Source organism: Hoplias malabaricus, chromosome 12, assembly GCF_029633855.1.
Source record: "Hoplias malabaricus isolate fHopMal1 chromosome 12, fHopMal1.hap1, whole genome shotgun sequence".
Classification (NCBI taxonomy): domain Eukaryota; kingdom Metazoa; phylum Chordata; class Actinopteri; order Characiformes; family Erythrinidae; genus Hoplias; species Hoplias malabaricus.
The window spans coordinates 14218904-14242367 of record NC_089811.1 but is presented as its reverse complement, the minus strand read 5'-3'; the positions used below and the strand labels follow the sequence as shown (position 1 = coordinate 14242367).

The 23464-nt window shown below is 38.6% G+C and overlaps 1 protein-coding gene across 2 annotated transcripts in view; it reads right to left on the bottom strand.

Moving 5' to 3' along the window:
* tmeff2a (transmembrane protein with EGF-like and two follistatin-like domains 2a) overlaps positions 1–22071 on the bottom strand; it is a 162453-nt gene extending 140382 nt beyond the window's left edge. The window contains exon 1 of one of the 2 annotated variants that reach the window (XM_066640950.1): positions 21394–22071. In XM_066640950.1, the coding sequence (XP_066497047.1) occupies positions 21394–21553 (160 nt within the window). In that variant the 5' untranslated portion in view covers positions 21554–22071. The remainder of the gene's footprint in view (positions 1–21393) is intronic. The other variant, XM_066640949.1, reaches the window with a different exon arrangement.
* Between the last annotated feature and the right edge of the window lie 1393 nt (positions 22072–23464).

The window sequence follows — 23464 nt, the reverse complement described above, 5'->3', positions numbered from 1 at the left end:
GAACTCCAAATGTTGAAAAGCATAAACTGAAATGAGGATATTGCTCTTATCCTGCTCCATGGGTGGGTATTACTTATACTTATTTTTGCTGTTTCAGATCACTTAAGGTGCAAATGTCTCCAAACACAGGGAGATGGCTAACTGCATTATAGAAAGTGCTACAAAATGAAAAACTTGTGTTACAAATGAGTTTCTGTGGTGAATAAAAATGTACAGATAGTTAAAGATTAAAGTTTTTTTTCCCCTCAAACACACCATTCCACCTTAAAAAACACAGAGCTTGGAACTACATTTCCCCACAATGGTAGACATTCCCTTTAAGAATTCATAGTTTCCATTGCATTTGGTAAAAATGCCCACTTATAAATATTCCTGGTGGCATCGGGTATGTCTGCTGATCTTCAATGCCTTTTTTTGTATATGATCCCTACACAAATATTTCACACACCTTTGACTTCTGCCAACTACTTGACTACATATTTTTGCTGTTTTCATAAACTTTCGTTTACCATTGCAGCTCAAATTCCAAAACCAAATGAACTTATTATAACACAAAACAATTTCCACAAGTGAGCGATATGCTAGCTCTTTAATATACTGCCTGACCCCAAACACAGTTTCCTACTGAAATAAAGCTCTTGTATTGTATATAAACTCACAGTTCTCCTCAAAACCTACACACATAAAACATGATGTTTTCATCTATATACTGTGGTATAAAAAGGTTTGGGCACCTGATAATTATCCGGATTTTCCTTTATAAATCATTGGTTGTTCGGATCAGCAATTTCAGTTAAATATATCATATAGCAGATGAACACAGTGGTATTTGAGAAGTGAAATGAAGTTTATAGGATTTACAGAAAGTGTGCAATAATTATTTAAACAAAATTAGGCAGGTGCATAAATTTGGGCACCCTTGTCGTTTTATTTATTTGAATACCTATAGAAACGAATTATTGGAACACCAAATTTGTTTTGTAAGCTCATTGACCCTTGACCTACAACATACACAGGTGAATCCAATTATCCAAGAAAGGGTTAAGGTGGCCAATTGCAAGTTTTTCTCCTCTTTGCATCTTCTTTGAAAAGTGGCAACATGGGAGCCTCAAAACAACTCTCAAATGACCTGAAAACAAAGATTGTTCAACATCATGGTTTAGGGGAAGGATACAAAAAGCTATCTCAGATATTTCAGCTGTCAGTTTCCACTGTGAAGAACATAGTGAGGAAATTGAAGACCACAGGCATAGTTCTAGTTAAGGCCCGAAGTGGCAGGCCAAGAAACATCTCAGATAAACAGAGGCGAAGGACAGTGAGAACAGTCATAGTCAACCCACAGACCAGCTCCAAAGACCTACAACATCATCTTGCTGCAGATGGTGCCACTGTGCATTGTACAACTATTCAGGGCACTTTGCACAAGGAGAGGCTGTATGAGAGAATATTGCAAAAGAACCTTTTCTGCGCACACGGTATGCTAAAGCACATTTGGACAAGCCAGCTTCATTTTGGAATAAGGTGCTGTGGACTGATGAAACTAAAATTTAATTATTTGGACATATAAAATAAAAGTTGAGGGTCGCATGGACTCCAGTCATTATCAGCCGATTCTGGAGAACAATGTTCAAGATCAGTGACAAAATAGAAGTTGTGAGGAGCTGGATACTTCAACAAGACAATGACCCTAAACACTGCTCAAAATCCAAGGCAATCAAGCAGAGGAACAAGCACAACATTCTGGAATAATTTTCTTTATCAAGGGGCCCTTTAAGAAACATAATTTTTAAGTGTGTAAGCAGCTGTATAAAACTGTACCACAATTTTTAAAGAAACTAACTTGATTTTCACTGGAAGCTGGTGATAACTGTTGTAGCCTCTACTGCTAAAAATCATCTCCTCCCCCTCTCCCACCAAGTGATTAACTTCAAAGCCCATTTTATACTTTTGCATTGAACCTACACCATAACAAATGGCGTAACCTGGCGCACACCTCTCCAGAAATGTAATTACGTGTTGATGCAGACCACAATGACTGTGATTGGTCAGTCAGACAGAGGGAACCAAAGAAGTACAGAAACATGAACTATTCTCCTCCACATTACAGAGACTGCAGACACCAAAAAGTAATGACAAGTGATTTCCTCAAACATGGTGTGGACTCCAGGGAGGAATAATATAATAATAAGGTTGAACACAGGAAAACGTGCCAGCTTTGTATTTGTCTCTTTTCTGGCACCTTATGTAAACTATGCTCTGCTCCAATCAACAACCTACTCCCCAAATAGTGCGCTTCAAAGATTTATAAAATTAATTCAACACCACTACATTGTATACTATGTAGTGTAGAGGAAAATACTTTGCAATTCAGCCATAATGGTGTGGCGGTGCAATTGCACAGTGACGCAAACACCAATGGCGGAGTATAAATGTTCAAAAACATGGGGCTGTTGCGTAGCCTGCAGTGTATGCTCTGCGGAAATACTGGCCTTGAAACAACACCCATGAGAAGCGCAAATAAATTCAAATAAGTATTCTGAGTAGAAAGCTGTCTTTAGGCTTGTCATGACCAGAAAGCGGATCGTAAGCCTTTTTTTTTTCAGTCAAATCCTGCATCTTTCTCTCAACAACAAAAAAAGCCTTAGGATTATCAGTTGAAATGATTTTGAGCAACTGTAAACAAGGAAAACCACACGTTATTATTACAGTGTGTATGTCCTCCATCTACATGTCATTCTATGACGTGACTTAATCTGGAAACAACATTTTGGATGATGCTTCATCACACCAGAGTAAACAGTTCCACTTTTCCATGGCCCACTTGTTTCCACCCCTCTGGAAAGCACTTGTCCTTGAGTATGGTGACGGTAGACTTGTGTGCAGTTGTTTCAGAGCATCCTTTTCCATCTGACAATTTTCTTGAGAGATTATACAAGATGTGTGGGCACAACTGAATGTCTGCAGTCTAATAGGTGAGCATCAGAATGTAGCCAAAAGTCAGGAAAACAGAAATGGGAATACTGCAGTGAGAAATACTGACCTCTTAGCAGAGCTAAACAGAGCAGACTGGGTCAATCACTCTGCTGACAGTAAACACAGCACTACAGTAAGTAACTTTGTACAAGGCACACGTGGTAATTAGGTAGCAGTGATTTTATGGCATACAGTAAAAATAACAACATCACTCTTGATTTGTGTGATGCTGTAGAAGAACCACTTTTGGTTCCATGAAGAACCATTTTTGCAAATATGTTTAAATGGGTAAAAAAGCTGAAAACCGAGTGATGGATTTTTAAAATTTAAAAGATTCTTCACACTCACATATATTTTAAGCAAACATGGTTCTTTATGGAAGAGGTTGCTCTACGGCATCACTCAAATAACCCTTTGTAGCACATTTATTTTGAAAAGTGATAATAATAGTAATTCAGCATTGTCTGTGATGGACTGGCTCTCTGTCCATGGTGTGTTCCTGCCTTGTGCCCAATGATTCCATGTAGGCTCCAGACCACTGAAACCCTGAACTGGATAAGCGCTTACAGACTATGAATGTATGTACCCAACATAGTTTAAAATCTAATTGCTGGTTAATTTTTCCACTATGGAATTTGTTAGTGCTTGTGCTTCCACAGCTCTAGCCTCCCCAAGATCAAGGAACTCTGAAACCCGGAAGCTTGGAAGGGAAAATTCAGCTCAGTTGGTAGAGAATCGGTCCACATAATACCACTGACGAGTGGACATCTGTCCCTTGAGATTCTGCATTCATCTTCCACAGAGTTAGCTTAAGGGCAAGGCCTCCCTCTTCCTCCAGGCTGGAGTTTGACTCATCAGAGGAGTTCCTTTTGAGTTTGAGTTTAAAGTTCTTGGGCATTTCTTTTTCTTAGAAACTTGCGTCCAATGATTCCAGGTGGGCTCCAAATAGACCATGACCCTGAACTGCACAAGCAGTTGAAGTGTGCTGTAAGCTTATCAAACTACTGAGGAATTATGCAATTATTACAACAGAACAGATAGAAAACACAGCAATCCTCATATATTTGGACAGATGCTGATCAGGAGTGGACCATTCTGAAAAATTTACACATATGTGTCCAGACTTGACTGCTAATATGCTAAGCTAGATCAGGGGCAGATACTGAGTTGAAAGGAAATTTATCCTAGTAAGTAGCCATTTTGCAATATTGTTGTTCACAAACTATAAAGCAGGCTCTAGTCCTCACTCTCCCAGCTTGGTAGCACTTGTGATCTGGTTAGTCTTACCTAATGAGTGGGAGAAATTGGGGAGATTATTGATTAAAAAAAAAAAAAATCCCACACCACAGTGTTTTTGATTGCTTTATCTATGCAATCACACTGTGAATTAAAGTACTGTACATTCTCATAAACGCTCTCACCGTAGAGGTATCTTTTGCTGTTACTGTGGTGGTACCCTAAAGGTAGGATTGGACAACAATTTCAATATTTCTATTACAATGCAATGATTTTACAAACATTTTCAATATTTCAATATACATTATCTACAGCACCTGTCACTGATTGACGTCCATTACAGGGTTGTTCTGCCATTTCATTGCACAGTTTTAACTCTAGTTTAAACATATTAATATTGACAAAGCCAAGAGGTTATTGTTTGTCAGTGATGTTACTTGTTTGTTCTTGATTTTTGTGGCTTTTTAATTGTTTATGTCACGCCCTACTCCTGTCTGGTCTATTTTCCCCGCCATGTGCTCTCTCAGCACATGGCTCTGTTTGGTATTGTCTTTGTCTCCGCCTTTGTTCCGCCTCCTTGTCCGTCATCCTCGTTATCTGTTTCAGGTGTGTCTCGTCTGTGTATTTAAGTTCCCTGGTGTCACTTGCTTGGATCGGTCAGTCATTTTGTGTCCTACTCCAAGTAATGTTGTTTTGTTATAATTCCTAGCTCTAGTCATGTTGTTTCATGTTCTCGTTCCTAGTCATGTTTCTCGTTCCAGTTCCTCGTTTTGTTTCGTTCCTGTTACAACTCATGTTGTTTTGTTTGAATACCTACTCATCTTGTTTTGTTTGAATTCCTAGTCTGTTCTTTCCTCGCTGCGTGTTTGCCCTCGAGTCCGTTTGTGTTTGTTTTGTTATTTTCTTGTAAATAAAAGTCTGTGTTGTAGCGTGTGCGTCCGCCTCCGTCAGTCCGACTCAGCGTTCTTGACAATTTACATCAATATCGAAACAATATCGTCCAGCCCTACCTCAAAGGTTAATATTCAGTGCTTTTATTTAGGGAACATAATTATACCCTATTCTGTATTTATTCTAAATTTTTAGGTTGTGTTGATTTCATACAGCCCATTTAATTTCTAAGGTATTCTTTTATTTTACATAGTTCTATAATGAAATATTCTTATTTCCTTCTGTAGAATATGCAATGTACCTTCAGACAACACAATTGATCTTTTAAACACTGCTGTACCGTTTAAGGGCACACTATTTGCTTTAGTGAAAATAAATGTACCTCTACTGTACATTTTTTTCCTGACAGTGTAGCTATTGTTAAATATAACACTCCTAATCTTGATATTTGATTCCTGTCATAACAGCTCATAACAAAAGGCCTCCTCAGTTCCTAGCCTCTAAAACCAGATCTGTATCTATAACATATTTTACAGAATGTAAACAGGATTATAATGTGACTCTGCAACAGGGATTTCTACAGTTAATCTTTTTGGTTGTGAATTGATGTCATTATGGCATCATAAAGAAAAGCCAATATCAGGGTCATATTGTCATAGCACCTCCAAATGAAGATGGAGGAATTCAGTGAAAGGGATGATCGTAAATCTTCGTTATTGAATAACAGGCAATAACCTGCTCTGTAAAATAAGAAATAAATAAACAAATAACAAACACTGCCACATACAGGAGGACAATAACAAAACAGCTAATAACTTCCACATCAGCAGAATTGATGCAAAGTCCATAAAGTGAAGCTCAGATAGAGAATACAACAAGGCGCTGTCACAGCGAGGAAAATGAGGAAGGCTCATTACAGCTCCTGCTCTAGTCCTTACTGTCTCCCTCTGTCTTTCTTCTCTTCTTTCCATCTCTTTCATTCTCCCTCTATCTCTCTTTCTATCAGCATCTTTCTCTGTGTCTTCTGTCTCGTTCTGTGTCTCTCTCCCACTGGGAGCATGGCGATTTTATCATGCCAAATTGTGAAGGGTTAGCCAAGTGCCTTGTCTGCCCATATGCCAAAGAACATGCAGGTATGGAAGGGGTGGGGGTAGGGCAGGACTGACTGTTCTTTGTCCCTGAAGCCACTGTATTGGGAGAAGATTACAGCCTCCGTAAATAATTAAATAAAACAAGCTGGCGAGCATCAAATATTGAAAAGGTGATGTTTATACACTGCTGAATAAAGCATTAGGTCACTTATTTTGGCCACTTAAAAATGAAATGCACCTTAAAACCAAGGACAACTCACAGCACATGAAAACTGGGAGCCATGGCATGTTCGTGTCTATATGAATAAAACAATAAACAATTATAATTTTTTCATATTTTCTTCCACTGGAATTTAACTTTGCACAGTATAACACATATATTACAACTTGAACCAAACAGGACACTCTAAAGCAGCTTTAAATGAGTATAAGATCACCATAACCTATGCAATGCATCGAGGAGAGGTTATAAAACCACTAGCATCAGGCTGTGGAGCAGTGGAACTGTATTATCTGGATTGATGAATCTCCATCCAATATCTTTGGGATGATTTGGAGTAGTGTTTGTGATCCAGAAGTAATTATCCAACATCAGTATGATTCCTTACTAATGTGCTTATGGATGAATGCATTTAATTGCTCACCGTTATATTCCAACATCAAATGTAGAAGTTGTTACTGTAGCAGTGTGTGTGTGGGGGTGGTGGGGTTGTACCTTGATTTCAGAATTACTGGATGAGTAGATCTCCACGGTCTTAGGGCTATAGAGTATAGGAGTAATACTGAATTTTCTTCAATATCTAATGTAACGATAGCTATATTTTTTAAGATTACAGATTTAAATGATTGTAATACTCATTGCAATTGCTATTCTGGGCTCAGCACTACAGAAACTGCACTACTAGTCCTTGTCCACCAATGTGGAGCCAGTTTGGTTCCCGTTCATGAATCTAATTTGGAACATCTTGGTGCATTTCCCCCACAATATGTTGGTTCCTGGCTGGAAACAAAGAATGGTTGGTCATTTAGTGCAAACAGTGACGGCATCCATGGGCATGTTGAGTTGAAGAAGCTCCAGAAAGAGCACAGAGCCTCAAATAAAGTGTTATTGGACAGTGGAGCAGAGTAATCTGTAGTGTGTTATACTGTCCTTACTTTCTAGGGAGGGTATGGTACCTATTGCAACTTAATTTCGCCAAGAACCACCTACTGCAGAAGGAAAAGATGTTTCAGTAAGCAATCACGATCAAAGGGAACCATTCAAAAGACCAATCACAAGTCTGGTATTTTGGCATGAAGTGTGGAGGCAGTTTTTCATGCCAGACCAATACCAGAGCCAGTACAAAACGATACACAGAAGTGCGTGTTTGCGGATGTACAGACAGCCAATAAGAAAACATCAGAATTGGTGGAAACGTGTCAGTTTTCTAGATAGCATAAATTTTTCAAGTATTCTGAATGGAATTGTGTCAAGAACAAGAGTTGCATTGGTGGGAAAGGGCTACATGTAACGTTTGCAGGAGGGTAGAAACCCACCCTGCCCCTCTCTCCCCCCCTCCACCTTGATTTCAGGACAGTGATTTAAAAACTCCTGGGCTAAAACTACAAATCTTAAGTCGGCTTTTTATTCACATTTGCTATTCCAACTTACATGGTGCAACAGTTGCGTAATGTAAACATTACAGAATGTATTCATGAACTGTTTTTGGTTATTTCAGTGCTGTGCCATTTTAAGGTGAAATTGCATATATTAATAGGCAGTAGACTTCAATTCCTTTCAACTGTGGATGGTCCCAAAGGTCTAAATCATGGCCCTTTTAACATTGACAGCATAAAACAAAAGTGGACATCCTTTCAGGTGATCCCTATATGACCCCTTTTTTGGGAATCTGAAAATGACCGTTTTGTTTTAAATATGATTAGCATGCTTGTTCAGCCATTCTAGCATGTACTGTGCAACATAAGAAGCACAAAGTTGTTTCAGGGTTTCAAGGCATGTTGCAAACACAACAGCACCAGAGCTATGACACTAAATAACAAAATAATGAAGAATGACAAAACAAAGGGTAGTCCCACATGTGAACTGACAGCGTAATGATAAAGTAAAGTAATATTAAGTAAACATTTCAGCCTCAATATCATCAACGCCTCATCAGACATCTAAGATACTTGGTGCTCTGTCGCTCAAAACGTATAAAAGCATCTCAGCTGTGCATGAACTGACACTGCTTTCAGAAAGATTTGTTTTATTTCAAGATATTGTTATGAAAGAGACCAGTCACTGCTTGAAAGAAAAATGAATGGAAAGATCAGTAATGCTGAACATGGAGTCTGTCACCAGAGAAAGTCCTAGCCTTCCAATGGAAATAGCCAGTCAGCTTCCAAGTAAAGGAACAAACTGCAAAACAATATATTTTTTTACATTACTAAAGCTCAGTGAATCATTTGAAATGTTTTTGAAACATTACTGTAGCTTTCAGAATTGGTTTCATATGTCCCTTTTCATTTTTCATAAAAAGAGCCTAGTGTTGTATGAGTACAAATATAACTGCCCAGGGGTATTATCATGATGGCTGCCCAGTGGACACATCATCCTTCAAGGACTTTGTTTTACCCAGTTACCCAGAAATGCAGAAAGATGAGTAGGTCCATAGAAAAGAAGAAAAAAAAAGACTTTAAAACCAAATTTTCACATGGAACACTTTCAAAAATTCTGACATATTTAAAAATGATATTCATGATTTTTGTTTAAACAATTTAAAGAGTGAAAAATACTCACAGACAAGTTAAACTTCAGTCATGTACAAAGTCATTTTTTGGCATCATTCCACCTTAAAATATGGCTTCTGAAAATAAATGAATATGAAGCAATGTGGACAGTCCAGCACTTGAACTATGTACCACTGAACGTGTGAGCTTAAAATCAGCCGTTATGTACAAGGCCTAAAATGAGGCCTGACCAAAATATCAGTTGTCTGATGACAATTGACGACGCATGAATTTATCAGTATAAGTGAAATTACTATTGGTATTATGGCAATAAATAGCACATTTTTGTCATCAAAATTTGAATGTTACGATGAGATAAACAGTTCTTAAAAATACCTTTAACATCACCCAATAAGAAACACTACCTGTTTAATCTGGTAAGCTGTTAACATGTAAAATGTATCCAAAAATAATTTAGTTTTCATGAAAAGTAGGAGAAATAAATTCAATATACAGACATCATTAATAGGAGAGAAAAAAAAAATGCTTTTTACATATTTCTTTCTTAAATGAATGTACCATTTAGGGTGGAACAATGTGTTTGAAGAAAATTTTGTGATTAAAAAAACACAATTTCAATTATTTTCAGCTTAAAGCAGTGAGAAATTTATCTACTGCTGGAAATACCATCAATTTTATCTAAAGGACTCCACTACTGTTACATATTGGCAGACCCCTTCCATAAACCTAGATCAGGATTAACAGACTGTGTCACCCAAGGCATTTGGGGTGCGAAATGTAGTAAAAAATATGTCTGATGCTCCATTTTAGCTGCAGATTTGGCATATAAACCTGTTTTAATGTCTCAGTCAGGGATCACTGCTGCAGACGAGTCAGTTTTTGGACCTGGAACGAATGAGCTAATATCATATAACTCCATTATGGGATGCTTTTTTGCTGATTCCTCATTTGTGTTTTATAAGAAAATAAAGCTACATTAAGGACCAGTCTCCAGAAGCATAGTTTATAGTGCTACTGTGAATAACCCATATGTCATCTCCAATAATCAGAAAATAAATCAGCAAATCTCAGCACAAAATGTATTTTATTAAAAAAAAAAACCTGTGATGGCACTAAAGCTTGACCGATATATCGGCTGGCTGATAATACTGACTGATACGGGTGACTTGTGGATTTATTGATATCAGTGAAATCTACCAATAATGCACATTTTCTGTGATATTTTTCTGTGGCATCATTTTTAGTAAATGTATAAGAAAAATATTTACTTAAATTATTTTAATTTGTTTTATTTGAAGTGGGAGGAAACCAGAGCACCCAGGGCAAACCCATGCAGACACAGGGAGAACACACAGACAGTGACATGAAGTGGAAATTGAACCTAGAATATAAAGTTGTGTGGCAATGATGCTTGTCCAGCTAAAATTTGCAGGCTTTTGGACCTAGATGCAGACCTTGACACAACCCTCCCATTCCACACAGATTTGTGACCCTCACTTGTTTACTGACCACCACAACCACCAGATGACAAGTATGGGAAGAACACACCAAATGCCCCAAACAACACACAGAGTAAACCAAGGCTAGGATGAGACCCAGGACCTCAGGGCCTGAAGCTGTGCAGCAGCTGTGCGCTCTGGAGTTATTTGCCTCTGGAGTTATATTAAAGTCTTCATCTTTATCAACGTTACAGACAATGCTTCCCACCCGGTTGTGATCTGTTATAAGAAAGCAATAATCAAACTTCATTGGGGTGTTAATAAGACATCTAATGTACTTTGTTAGGGTGTCAATCAGATTTTAAGTCTACTACACTGTGTGGCCAATCTTCTGTCTACTTTTACTGGGCCATCAATCAGATATTAAATCTACTTGATTGAGGTGTCAATCAGATCTTCAGTCTACTATATCAAAGTGTAAATCAGCTCTTTAGTCTACTACAATGTGGGGTCATTCTGATTTTGTCTACTTTACTGGGCTGTCAAGAAGACACTGAATCTACTTGAAGCCAGTGTCAATCAGATCTTCAGTCTGCTATATTGGAGTGTTGTCAATCAGGGCTGCAATTAACGATTAATTCCATAATTTTTAAATGAATTAATAGGTTATAAATAAATATAGTATCGTGGGTGAAATGGCCCTAAAATAATATCACAATATTTCAGGGTATTTTGGCAATAACGATATTCTTGGCAATATGAAAAAACACTGAAAATAATTGTATTAATTTCAAGAAAACATTATTGTTAGGAAATAAGTTAATAATTTATTTAATTTCTTATTTAAATTATACTTAATTACATCAAACATTTAAAGGAAACAACAAATAAATGTGTAAACATTTGCTTATTTTGTAAACAACCACAACTTACCAAGATTCTGACATTGTATAAAAAGTATTTAGAATATTGATATTTCATATCCAACTCCAGCCGTGCTGCTGTGTCTGATCCACCCACACCAACACAACACACATTAATACACCTCCACCATATCAATTACTGCAGCCAAAGTCCCACCATAAAAGTCAGACCTGCTCTGTGGCGGTAATCTGGGGGTCCTGACCAGTGAAGAATTGGGTGAAAGGGGGCAAACAAAGTATGCAGAGCAACATATGGGCTACATTTTACAATTGAAGAACTACAAAGAGAATGGACAGTGAGTGTAGAAATAAGGAGGTGGTTATAATATTATGGCTGATCAGTGTGCGTGTGTGTGTGTTTCAGAAAAAAAAAGAAAAAATTGCAAAATTCACTTTAAATTGATAAAAGTTATTTCATTTAAATATAATGAACAATTTCCTTTTAAAATAATGAATAAAACTTCCTCTTTCTACCGGAAAAAAGCAAACAAATAAAAAAGGCTGGCTCTCATTTTTGAAGCTATATTGCCTGCTGCAGAGAAGAGGTCCTCAGATAGTGTTGAGATGCCAATAATGCTAATCATGGCCATTTTTAGTGGATAAAAGTTAATTAAAACATTTAAACAATCCACATTTAAAGTGCGAAGACTCCAAAATTTAGAGGGGACCGGAGATGTCCATCTTGCCCCAACTTCTTTTTGTTTATACCTCCTGCATTTGGACTACTTTGTCAAATCAGCTGTGTGCCCAGAGCAAAAACAGATTGAATGATAATCCACGTTTTTATGGAATAAACATATAGACGAAATCATTTATTTTGAAATACACTGGAAATAATTTTATTAGATCTTAATCAGTTAGCTATTATAGCCCTAAAGTCAAACAGATCTACAGTCTTCTTCATTAAAACACATTGAGATGCTTTCACTAAGCAAATCCCATTCAACTGTCTTATATTTCCAGTAAAAGTAAAATCCCCTGTTGAAATAAAGGAATCCCACCTGATTTAAAAGAAAATATTTGTCTAATTAAATTATCCATAAGCCATTCTAAATATTTATGTAAAATGGGGCACTGTAGAGTAATTCTGAATGCATTATCACAGTTTTAGTTAGAACCAGGGACTAAGATGTGAACAAACGAATGAATGAATAAATAAATAAATAAATAAATGCAGCAGGTAGTGTCGCAGTCACACAGCTCCAGGGGCCTGGAGGTTGTGGGTTCGATTCCCGCTCCGGGTGACTTTCTGTGAGGAGTGCGGTGTGTTCTCCCTGTGTCTGTGTGGGTTTCCTCAGAGTGACTGTCTGTGAGGAGTTTGGTGTGTTCTTCCCGTGGATTTACTCCGGGTGCTCCGGTTTCCTCCCACGGTCCAAAAACACATGTTGGTAGGTGGTTTGGCGACTCAAAAGTGTCCGTAGTTGTGAGTGTGTGAGTGAATGTGTGTGTTTGTCTCTGTTGCCCTGTGAAGGACTGGCGCCGCCTCCAGGGTGTATTTCCGCCTTGCGCCCAATGATTCCAGGTAGGCTCTGGACCCACCATGACCCTGAACTGGATAAGCGGTTACAGATAATGAATGAATAAATAAATAAATAAATAAATAATAATAATAATAATAATAATAATAATAATAAACAAAAGTTTTTTTTTTGCACCCTTTTTTTTTGTCCAAATTCGATTCAGTGAGTCAGTACAAAAACATTTTAGATTTACTTTACCAATAATAATGTTACCAAAAAAATTATTTTACATCTGTAAAGAAAGCAACATGTTAAAAAAGAGGTTACGTTCAGTAAAAAAAAAAAAAAAAAAAAAAAACATAATGAAACTCACCACGACCCTGAACTGAATAAGCGGTTACACATAGTGAATGAATGAATAATGAAAGCTCCTGAGTTTTGCATGAAAAGAGAAGTTGCTTTATGCTTTTATACAATCCAACTTCTTAAAAGAACTGTGGCAGATTCTCCAAGACACTCTGTATACTGTATAAACTGTACCTAGGACTAAAAAAAAAAAAAAAAAAGCATATTGTCATCACATATAATACTGATGTTCTTTCGTTTATTAATGTATACTGCACATTGTTGTCTTTTTCTTTTATATATTTCATATATATGTAATATTATATTATCCATCCATTCATTCATTATCTGTAACCGCTTATCCAATTCAGGATAGGATAAGCAACACACAATTCAACAACAAAAAAAATAGGATAAGCAATCAATAGGGCAACACACACACACACACACAGACACACACACACACACACACAGAGACACACACACCTACGGACACTTTTGAGTCACCAATCCACCTACCAACATGTGTTTTTGGACTGTGGGAGGAAACCGGAGCACCCAGAGGAAACCCACACGGACACGGGGAGAACACACCAACTCCTCACAGTCAGTCACCCGGAGTGGGAATAGAACCCACAACCTCTAGGTCCCTGGAGCACACACACAAACTATCTTTGGTCTACATTAGGGGTCCTCATTGCAATATGTGTTCATGTAACGTCCCTTTAAAACCAGACTACTGCACATGTAATTGCATGATTCTGCCCCATCCAATCTGCCACACGGAAGCAGCATGGAGGAGAACCTAATCACAAGAGACCAACAGAGCTACTCAAGCAACTTGTACAACAGAAAAATGCTGTGTTTTTTTATTTGGACTTGTTTTTACTTTAGTGAAGAAGTTCAGTTTAGTGACACTGAACATAAAGAATTTAAATGTAAACACTGACCAAAAAAAAAAACAGTTTATTATTATGATATTATTCTATATTAATCTACATAGTAAATAGATTTTCTGTATGATGTTTTCTTTTTGAGCTGCAGTCCGGCCCCTCTGGTCCCCTGGTCTATATGAACTACTAAAACCTTTGTTATTCAGTAAACACAAAGTAGGCCCCAGCTGCAGAAAGGGGGGTAAAGGGGTAGCTTCTACTTTTGCTACAAGGAATTCTGAATAATGACTAATGCATTGACGCAATCAGGCTCTGCCTCTGGCCCTCCTCCTTGCCTCCTGGCTGTCATGCTTGTCCAATTTCTGCTAACCTCTTTCCACCAGCGCCTGTGTTAAGTAATTATAATGCCTCAATTAGAACAATTACTGAGTGTCAAGTGTACAACAATGAAAGCTTTTTCAGTCCCTGTGTGTTATTAGTCTTTTGCCCTTAAGCTGGTGTAAACAAGGCATTTGAGAGCCATTTTAGCAAGGCCTTTTAAACATTGACCTTCGGTCACTTGTAGCAGAATACGAGACTATAGACTTCATTGAATACATTTGACATCCCCATAAACACTGGAACTATGGTCAAGTGGTGTCAGTAGCAGAAGAATTGTGCTTTAAAAATATTTACCACGCTTATATGAGTCTTTGTGGGCATTGGCTGGCACATAAAACACACCCATCAGTCATAACATTATGACCAACTCCTTGTTTCTGCACTTACTGTCCATTCTGTCAGCTCCACAGACCACACAGAAGCACTTCATAGTTCTACAATAACAGAATGGTTCCATCTGTTGCTCTGCATACTTTGTCTGCCCCCCCCTATCACAATATTCTTCAATGGCCAGGACCCTCACAAAACCATCACAGTACACTGACGTGGTGGTGGTGTTAGTGTTTGTTTTGCTGCTAAAAGTGGCTCAGACACAGCAGTGCTGCTTGAGTTTTTAAAACCCTCAGTGCCACTGCTGAACTGAGAATAGTCCACTAACCAAAAACATCCAGCCGACAGCATCCTGCATCCACTGATGGAGTAGAGGAAGACCAACACAACAGAGTTACTGTCTCTGACTTAAAACCTGAGCAGCACTGCTGTGTACCAACACAAACAAGGGCTGGCCCACTCCCCCTCAACCACTTCACCCATATTCAGGCTCGTCAACATTAAAGTTCTTGTACGAACACTCACAACAAAGCATGGTGAAGCCACAGTTCACTATGTCAGCTGCAAGTACAGGTCAATAAAATTTGCAGAGATATTTCTGAGGAGATTAGATGAACAATAATCCTGCAATAGAGTTCCAAATAGTACTATGTAATGGTATAAAGAAAATGGGGCAACTAACAAACATGCAACACCATGTAGACCACCATACTGTCCTTATCAGATAAACATTACTTAAACATCTGCTATGGATATACACAAAAGTCAAAAGCGTATCATGCAGCCTTATCCATGGGTTGCAGTCACATGATTTTCTTGGGGGGGCACCATATTGGTTTCAGAGTGCAGCACTAATGTAAACAGATGGGAAAGACGAATGCATTTATCTCATATACAGCTCTTCTCGCTGAGCTGGAGAGAGTCTTACAGCACTCAGAAGCCCACTGCCTCTTTGCCTCAGGGACATAAAGGATCCCACAGTGCTGCATAATGAGGAGAAAAAGACTGTTAAAATCTGTTAGCCACATTAGCATTTTCCTCACCTAATGGAAAAACTAGTGCACGTCTCTATCTAATGCACTTATCTGCTCTTGTGACTGAATCTGAGTGAGTTATTCACTCACATATCATATACAAGCTTCAGTAATGGTGTTATTTCACTCATGTTGGTTTTAGCATTTAAATGACAACAGACAAGTGTTTTTTCCTTCTTGTGGCGTCAAAATGAAGAGAGGAGACCAGTCTTGATGCAATGAATTTCTTTATTGAGCCCCTAGGTTTCAGGATAGGGTCTAGGAGATCTAGAAGATCTCAAAGGTCTCAAAGGTCTGAATTGAAAACTAAGAGGCATCTACTAAAATACTTCATTTTACGACCTTACATGGACACTGTTGTAAAACAAAGACAGAATCTGAAATAGATTTACCTGTTGTAAGACATAAGATGTCTTAGAGTTGACCCTATTTGTCTGACAGTGTTTAGAGGTATATTCGGGTTAGCGAGTGTGTGACCCTTCAAAAACATGTTAGATGTTAAGAAATGTGGTTTAAACCAACTAAAGAAAAAAAGAATTTACAACACAAGCCACATATTATTTGTTTCATTCATTTCCCAAATTTAGAGGGTAAATAATCTGACCTTGTTGTCCATGTGCTCTGAGAGTGGAACAGATTTTTGGAGGATAAATGTTTTATCATGGCTATTGTTTCCATACACACACGCAGCAAAGTCGCAGCAAAGTCGCGCCCGAATCCCAAATGTCTCCTACACCATCCATAAGGCACAGTGTTGGTCATAAAATAATGATTTCTACACTCACATAGTGCTTTGTATCTAAAAAATATTTTAGAGGGCTATGAGGTTCACACTTCCCTGTCAAATTAGCATCTAATTATTGCCTGGGTGCTGTATTATTAGTTTTATTATCTGTGATGTGCACTATATAGGGAACATGGTGCTACTACTCTCTGACTGGCACAGATTAACATAGTTTATCAACGTGAAGTGGATAAATGGCTCAGGGATCCATACAAATATTTAATTCATTTTAAGACAAGGACTTAACGTATTGACAGAAACAATAGAACTATTAAAATATCACAGTTTTTAAGAGTTGTAAGTAGGTTCCCAATATGGAGGCTACTCTACACTGTGATGTCACCTGCAACTCATAGATTGCTCATAACAAAGCATCGCATGACCTATAGTCATTATTCTCCTTGTAATCTATATCTTCTCAGCATGTCCATTTAAACATCATTAATGCCATTGTGTTTTCTCAGAACTTCCAATAAACGATCATACTATGAAACGAATCAGCTTAAGTGCCTATAATCTGACAATCATGTTATATTCCAGATTTAATATAAAAAGGTTTTTGTTTGGAAGCCATTTCCGAGATGCCCCAGATATTTGAGTAGGCCTAAAGTTATAAATAACTGTGAGTATGATTATATCACACACATTAGAGTATTAATCAAAAATAAGTCCATTCAAAGCCTCTTCTGGCATGATTTCATAAGGGTTGCATAATACACTCCTTCTGATCTCTGGTCTCATATTAGTGTAAACCAGTTCCATTACTCCTCATTCATTCATTCATTTTCTGTAATCGCTTCATCCAGATCAGAGTCATGGTGGGTCCAGAGCCCAACTTGAGTCATTGGTGAAGCAGGAACACGTACTAAACAAGGTGCTAGTCCATTTCGGGGCATCACACACACACACACCAATGGCAATTTCACACAGTCATCCAGTCACTCACACAGTCACTTGCAAATGTGAAAAATTTTACAAAGTCACACATTCACATATGTGGAAGATTTCACACATTCACTCACACCTATGGACAATTTCATACAATCACCCAGTCACTTACACATGGACATTTTTACATACTCACAACTGTAGGTAATTTGACACACTTGTGGCTGCTGAAAATATCCACTGGTGTGAGTGTGTGAATGACTGGGTGAGTTTGTGAGTTCTGGAGAGGTCCTGGGTTTTTAGGGTTCAATCCCTACCTCAGGTCACTCTCTGTGAGGAGTTAGGTGTGTTCGCCCTGTGTCTGTGTGGGTTTCTTTCTGCTTGCTCTGTGTTCCTCCCACAGTCCAAGACCCTGAGTGACAGCACCTGCCCCCGATATCTTATTTTTAACTACAGAAACATACACATATATAATCATGAAATATGTCCATTCAAAACCACTTCTTGCATGATTTCAAAAGGGTTGCATAATAGACTTTTTCCTGATCTCTGTTCACATGTTAGTGTAAACCAGTATCGTTGCTCTTTTTTTCTCCAAAAATAAAGCAGAGAACATTTGCTCAAATCTGTCCAACTAAAATGTGCTCAGAAATTCTCCTAATCCAGAATCTGAATCGCAAAATTAACAGTCTAGACATGCATGACTTCCTCATCAGTTTCATAAGCCGCTCAGGTCTCGTTTCACATTGCTGGCATAAAACAACACAGATATGTCTCTTCAAACTAACCCCAACTACAAAATTTGCCGTAAATGGAACACCTCAAAATTTGAAATTATTCTCACCATTAAATCTTGACCTAATGGTTCCAACTTTGAGCTTTAGAGTTTCCCAAGACCAAACGTGAATAAAATGGTGGATGGAACAATACATTAAATAATACAGGGAAAAGTAACTTTTAAGATTTGGTTGATAAGATTGGTTAATGGTTTTCCAACTATCCTTTAACATGGGTGAGGCATAACTACCTGCCTTTAACGGCAACGCCAAGAATTGTGGGGTACTGCTATTCTCTGGTTTGATTACATTCAGCATCTCCAAGTCTTTTAAGGTGGAAGGGTATATTTGAGGAAAAAAACTTGGTTGTAAGTTTTAATTCACTGTCTGAATTACAACAGAAACTCATTTGTGATGCGGTGTCCTCGATTTAGAGTTAGTTCCACCTTAAGTAATTTAACTGTAAAAACAAAATAAGTCAATATTACCCATCTATGGAACAGGAATAGAGCATTGACCTCATTGTTTTTCATGCTTTAAAATGTTTGGAGGTCTCTTTCCACCGTTTCTGTCGTGGGCAGATGGAGAGAAAGCCTAGCATATAGAACAGAGCTGTTTTTTTTTTTATACACGTTTCGTAAAATACTTCAGACCTGTTTTCACAGTGCAGAAAACATTATCTGAATTTTATTATTTTTTTAAAAAGTTAAATTCATCCTTTTAAAATCAGCGCTTAAACTACTAATACAATATACATTTATCAAACAAAAGATTTAAATGACCCTATTGATTTTACACTCACTGTCCATTTAATAAACGCCGCTGACCAAATAAGTGCACTCTATATTATTACAATTACAGATTGTGCATACCTTGTTAACTCCATTTCACCCTGTTTTTCCATGGTCAGGACCACCACAGAGCATGTCTTAATTGGGTAATGGATCATTCTCAGTCCAGCAGTGACACTGAGAGGTTTAAAATCTCCAGCAGAGTGTCTGATCTACTCATACCGGCACAACACCCACTAACACACCACGGGTTGAAAGGCAACGTTTACATTTAAAGCAGCAGTCTAAATCCACATAGGCCCAAACACCCCACTAACCTGCAACTCACACCTGCTTGGTACCTGTGAAGTGCTATTTCAGGTCGCAGACATCTCAACCTGTTGAAAATATATTCAAACGAGAACTATTTTAAAATTCTGCCCCTTAGAGGCACCATGGTTCTCAGCATGACAAAAACGGTGCAATTGAGTCCCTGCAAGGCCTATTTTCACACACAAAGGGATCTTTTAACATAATAAAACCCTTAAATCATATGTTGAATATGTACAGTAAAATATTTGAATTGAAATGAGAATTTTGAGATTGAGATTTTTCAAAATCTCTGAATAATTCACTCATAGAGTGTTTTTCGTGTAAAATGAGATGTTTGGGTTTATTTATGAAAGAAACCCTATATATATATATAATGGTGAAACAGAGGTAAATCTGATTTTTAAGCAATGTTTAACGTATCCAGTGTCATATACGTTATCAATTCAAGCAGCAATATAGTGGTGAAAAAGTGCACAAACCCTAAAACTTTCATACCAGCTTGTAAAAAAAAACAAAAATAAAAACTTTGGGATATATGGTGTAAATTCAACACTGTAGGAGTTATTTCATCTGCGGGGGATTTGCTGTGGTAGTAAGCACCTCGGAGAAAGAGTGTGTGAGGAAAACAGACTTCATACCTCTATAAATCAGAAAACGCTTCAAGGAGGATTGTTGTTGTTGTATAAGTGTCATTGGCTAATTAAAGGTCAATAAAGATTTTTCCACAGCGACCTAATTCAGTGAAACAGTGAAACAAGCCCCAAAAGCTAGGCTAAGCTAATTGCTGGTGAGCATTCATTCAGTAAAAAAGTTTCTGCCAGAAACTTCACTAATGATAAAAAGCATTACCGTATGGACATTTTGTGTCGCACCAGATCTGTTTTTGTGAATATGTTTGATAGTTGCCAATTGGGGACTGTTGGATATCCTTCAAATATCCATTTGTTGGTATACAGACCTAGTGACCCAAAGGCGCCAGAAAATGTGATTATTTACGAAGATGTTTTGGAATTAAAACTGAGAGATGATAAAATACTCCTTAAAATTCGGGGAAGACTCCATTAGCTTCACGGTTCGGAGAAACTCAGACAGTGTCATCTCACACCCAGCGGCAATGAGACATCCGTTTTTAAAGCGCTGTTTGAGGTGTCCGTTAAAACATGAAACAGTAATGAAATGTAAGCTCTGCACATATTTTGGAAAGGCTCTGTTCTCGTTGTTAATATAATCGCCATAAAGGAATTTTAAAAACAATTTCTGGTTTTCTCTAAGCCTTTAGAAAGCAGCTAACATTATTAACGGTTCTTCGCGAGAGTCTCCACATCGGAAACGTCGACGTGAGATGGGAACATACCGGAAAAATAGACTTAAACACGGAGCTTAATCTCAACTATTCGAGACGGGTTCCACTCTTTTAAGAGATTCCTTTTCTAAAATTCCTCAGGAATTCCACACACTTAATATTGGTGTGAAACGAACGTTTGAGTGCGAAGTTTATTGAAACCTACACTATATCTTCAGTCAAACCGAATGTAATTATGTTAATAAGACTTTATAAAAGTATGAAAGCGAATAAATGCTATATGTGTACCATAAATAGCATCAATAATGTTATGTCGTCTGTGGGACTGTGAAGTATTAAGTGCATTAATGGACACTATATAGTGTTTAGTCTCACCGAGTGTCTAATAAATAATACGTAAGAAAAAAAATAAGAAGAACGAAACCCCCAATTCGTGCTTTAAGACCCATACCGAATGTCATAGTGTCCAAAAAGTTCATCAAATAAATTGAGGACATTAGAAGATGAGGGGAAAAATCCTCATGTAGAAGCAAAAATAAAAAAGATAACACACCATATCAAATGGGGAATGTGAAGAAAATACAGGCAGACCAAACAATATCAATGATAAAATAAAGTAAATATAAACATATTGCCTGTAGAACCAACCCCACTTCTCTAAATCCAGATGTGGCCAAAGACCATAAGACAGAAAATAAATTCCACATCGATTCAAAACAAGCGCCCAAAAGAAAAGCCTGAATTAAGCACACCAACACGTCGCGTACAGAACCGAACTGACCCCAAAGACCATCAGCACCCCGTTCCGCTTACCGGAGCAGTTCCAGCCGGTGGGGGTCTGGCAGTCGCTGAGCGAGGAGGACGGGAAGGCGCGCGGCTGCAGCACCGGGAAGGCGGCGAGGAGCGAGACGACGGCGAACCGGAGCCAGTCTCCGGCGGCCCGGCTCCAGCGCATCATCCTCACCATCCTCATCCTCACACTCCTCACTCCTCAGATCCACGCACTCAGTGCCGTGAGCCCCGGGCCACGCTGCGCGCTCACACACCCACCCGCGCGCATGTTTGGCCCATGGACAGTGGCGTCGGTTCCTCCCGAACCGACAAAATGACGAAGAGGAGGAAAGGAAGTGAAAGAAGGAGAAGAAGAAAAAGCTGAAGAATTACACCTCTGAAAACTATTATAAAAACAATCAGAAGACACGCGAGCCCAAAAGACTATTCCATCTGCTGAAGTTGTCCGTAACATCCACGGTCCGGTCCGCTCCGTGCCGCGCGCGTGTGTTTCTATGTACGTGAACGTTCCTCAGTCTTCAGTCCCGACTCTTTCTCTCCCTCTCGTTCTCTCTCACACACATTCATATATAAACACAGACACACATAAACACACACATACAGTCTCCGTCCCGTTCACTCCCACAATAGCGCGCTGCACGCGAGCTCCCGGTTTTCGAGTGCTCTCCGGATCATGTGAGCGCAGGAGGCGGGACGTGAGAGCCGCTATCGCGGCGCTGATTCGTTAGTAATCCTGCTAGGGTGGGGCGAGATATTTCGACGGTAGTTTTTTTCCACCAACCGTTTTCCCAAAAACCACGCCTCCTGAGAAGAGGCACAGCTAAACAAACAGTCCGCCCAACTATTATCCAATAACAAGGCAGCAAGTGGGAGGAGACTAGCCAATCACAGGTTCGATGGCGTGGCGGCAGTTGTTGCGGGGCGGGGCACTAGCCGGTAAACTGGTGGGAAAATAAAGCAGCTGGATACAGCAGGTCTCTAGTTTACGCCTTGCTTTAATTAGGTTCTGGATGGTTTATATTAGTCTCGGTTAGTTTGTCGAATAGTTTGATTGAATTGATGGGAGAACAAACAGGGTCACTCCTGGTTTTTTTTTTTGTTGTTTTGTTTTTTTTAATTCCGATACAATTTCTCGTATTGAGCACATTTTAGTTATACAATTACGTACTGTAGTCCACCTGTTTCTCTACTTTATCCCCATTCCACTCTACTTTTCAATGGTCAGGACGCCCACAGAGTAGTGGATCATTTTCAGGGCTGCAGTGACATTTACATGGTGGTGTTGTGTTAGTGTGTGTTGGTATGGATCAGACACAGCAATGCTGCTCAAGTTTTTAACCCCTCAATGTACTTAGAACAGTCCACAAACTAAAAATATCCAGACAACAGTGTCCTGTGGGTGGCGTCCCTTGTCCACTGATGAACACGTGTGCAAAATCACGTCTCAAAATTGTTGTGCAGGCAGCGCTGTCTTCGAGGCAGAAGGAATGGAAGTGGTTAACGGGCAACAGGTGGCAATCTATGTGACTGGTTAAAACCCTCGTGTTTGCCTGCTCTGTCTGCCAGAAAGGGATATTGTGCAATTTTACTTTCTTTTTTGTCTTTGTACACTTTTGCACAGCTCAGTTACATAATCATAATCTGCTGTCTACAGTTTATTGCACATTTCTTCTTCCAAAGTCATGTGCAAACTGATCACGTTCTTTCACTTTTAAGTGGTAACCACTTCCATTTCTTCTGCCTCTTAGGCAGCACTGGCTCCAGAACCATTTAGAGTAGTGATTTTGCCAAAAAGTCACTTATGAAGGACTATGACTGATGAAGTGCAGATGAGCTACTGTCTCTGACTTTACATCAACAAATTAGACCAACGTGGTACACGTGTCCAACAGACTGGACAGTGAGTCGATACAGCGTTTAAAATTTCAGGGTCCTTGAGATTGGAATGATCAATTGCTATTGCTCTGATCTTCAGTTCCTCGAAAAATAGCATTCTTGAGAAGGTGCGTTTCTTGCTCATTTTACTCAATGAAAGGCACATCCCTGTGTCCAAAATCTCAGATTTCATTTTGTTAGATCATAGAACAAAAAC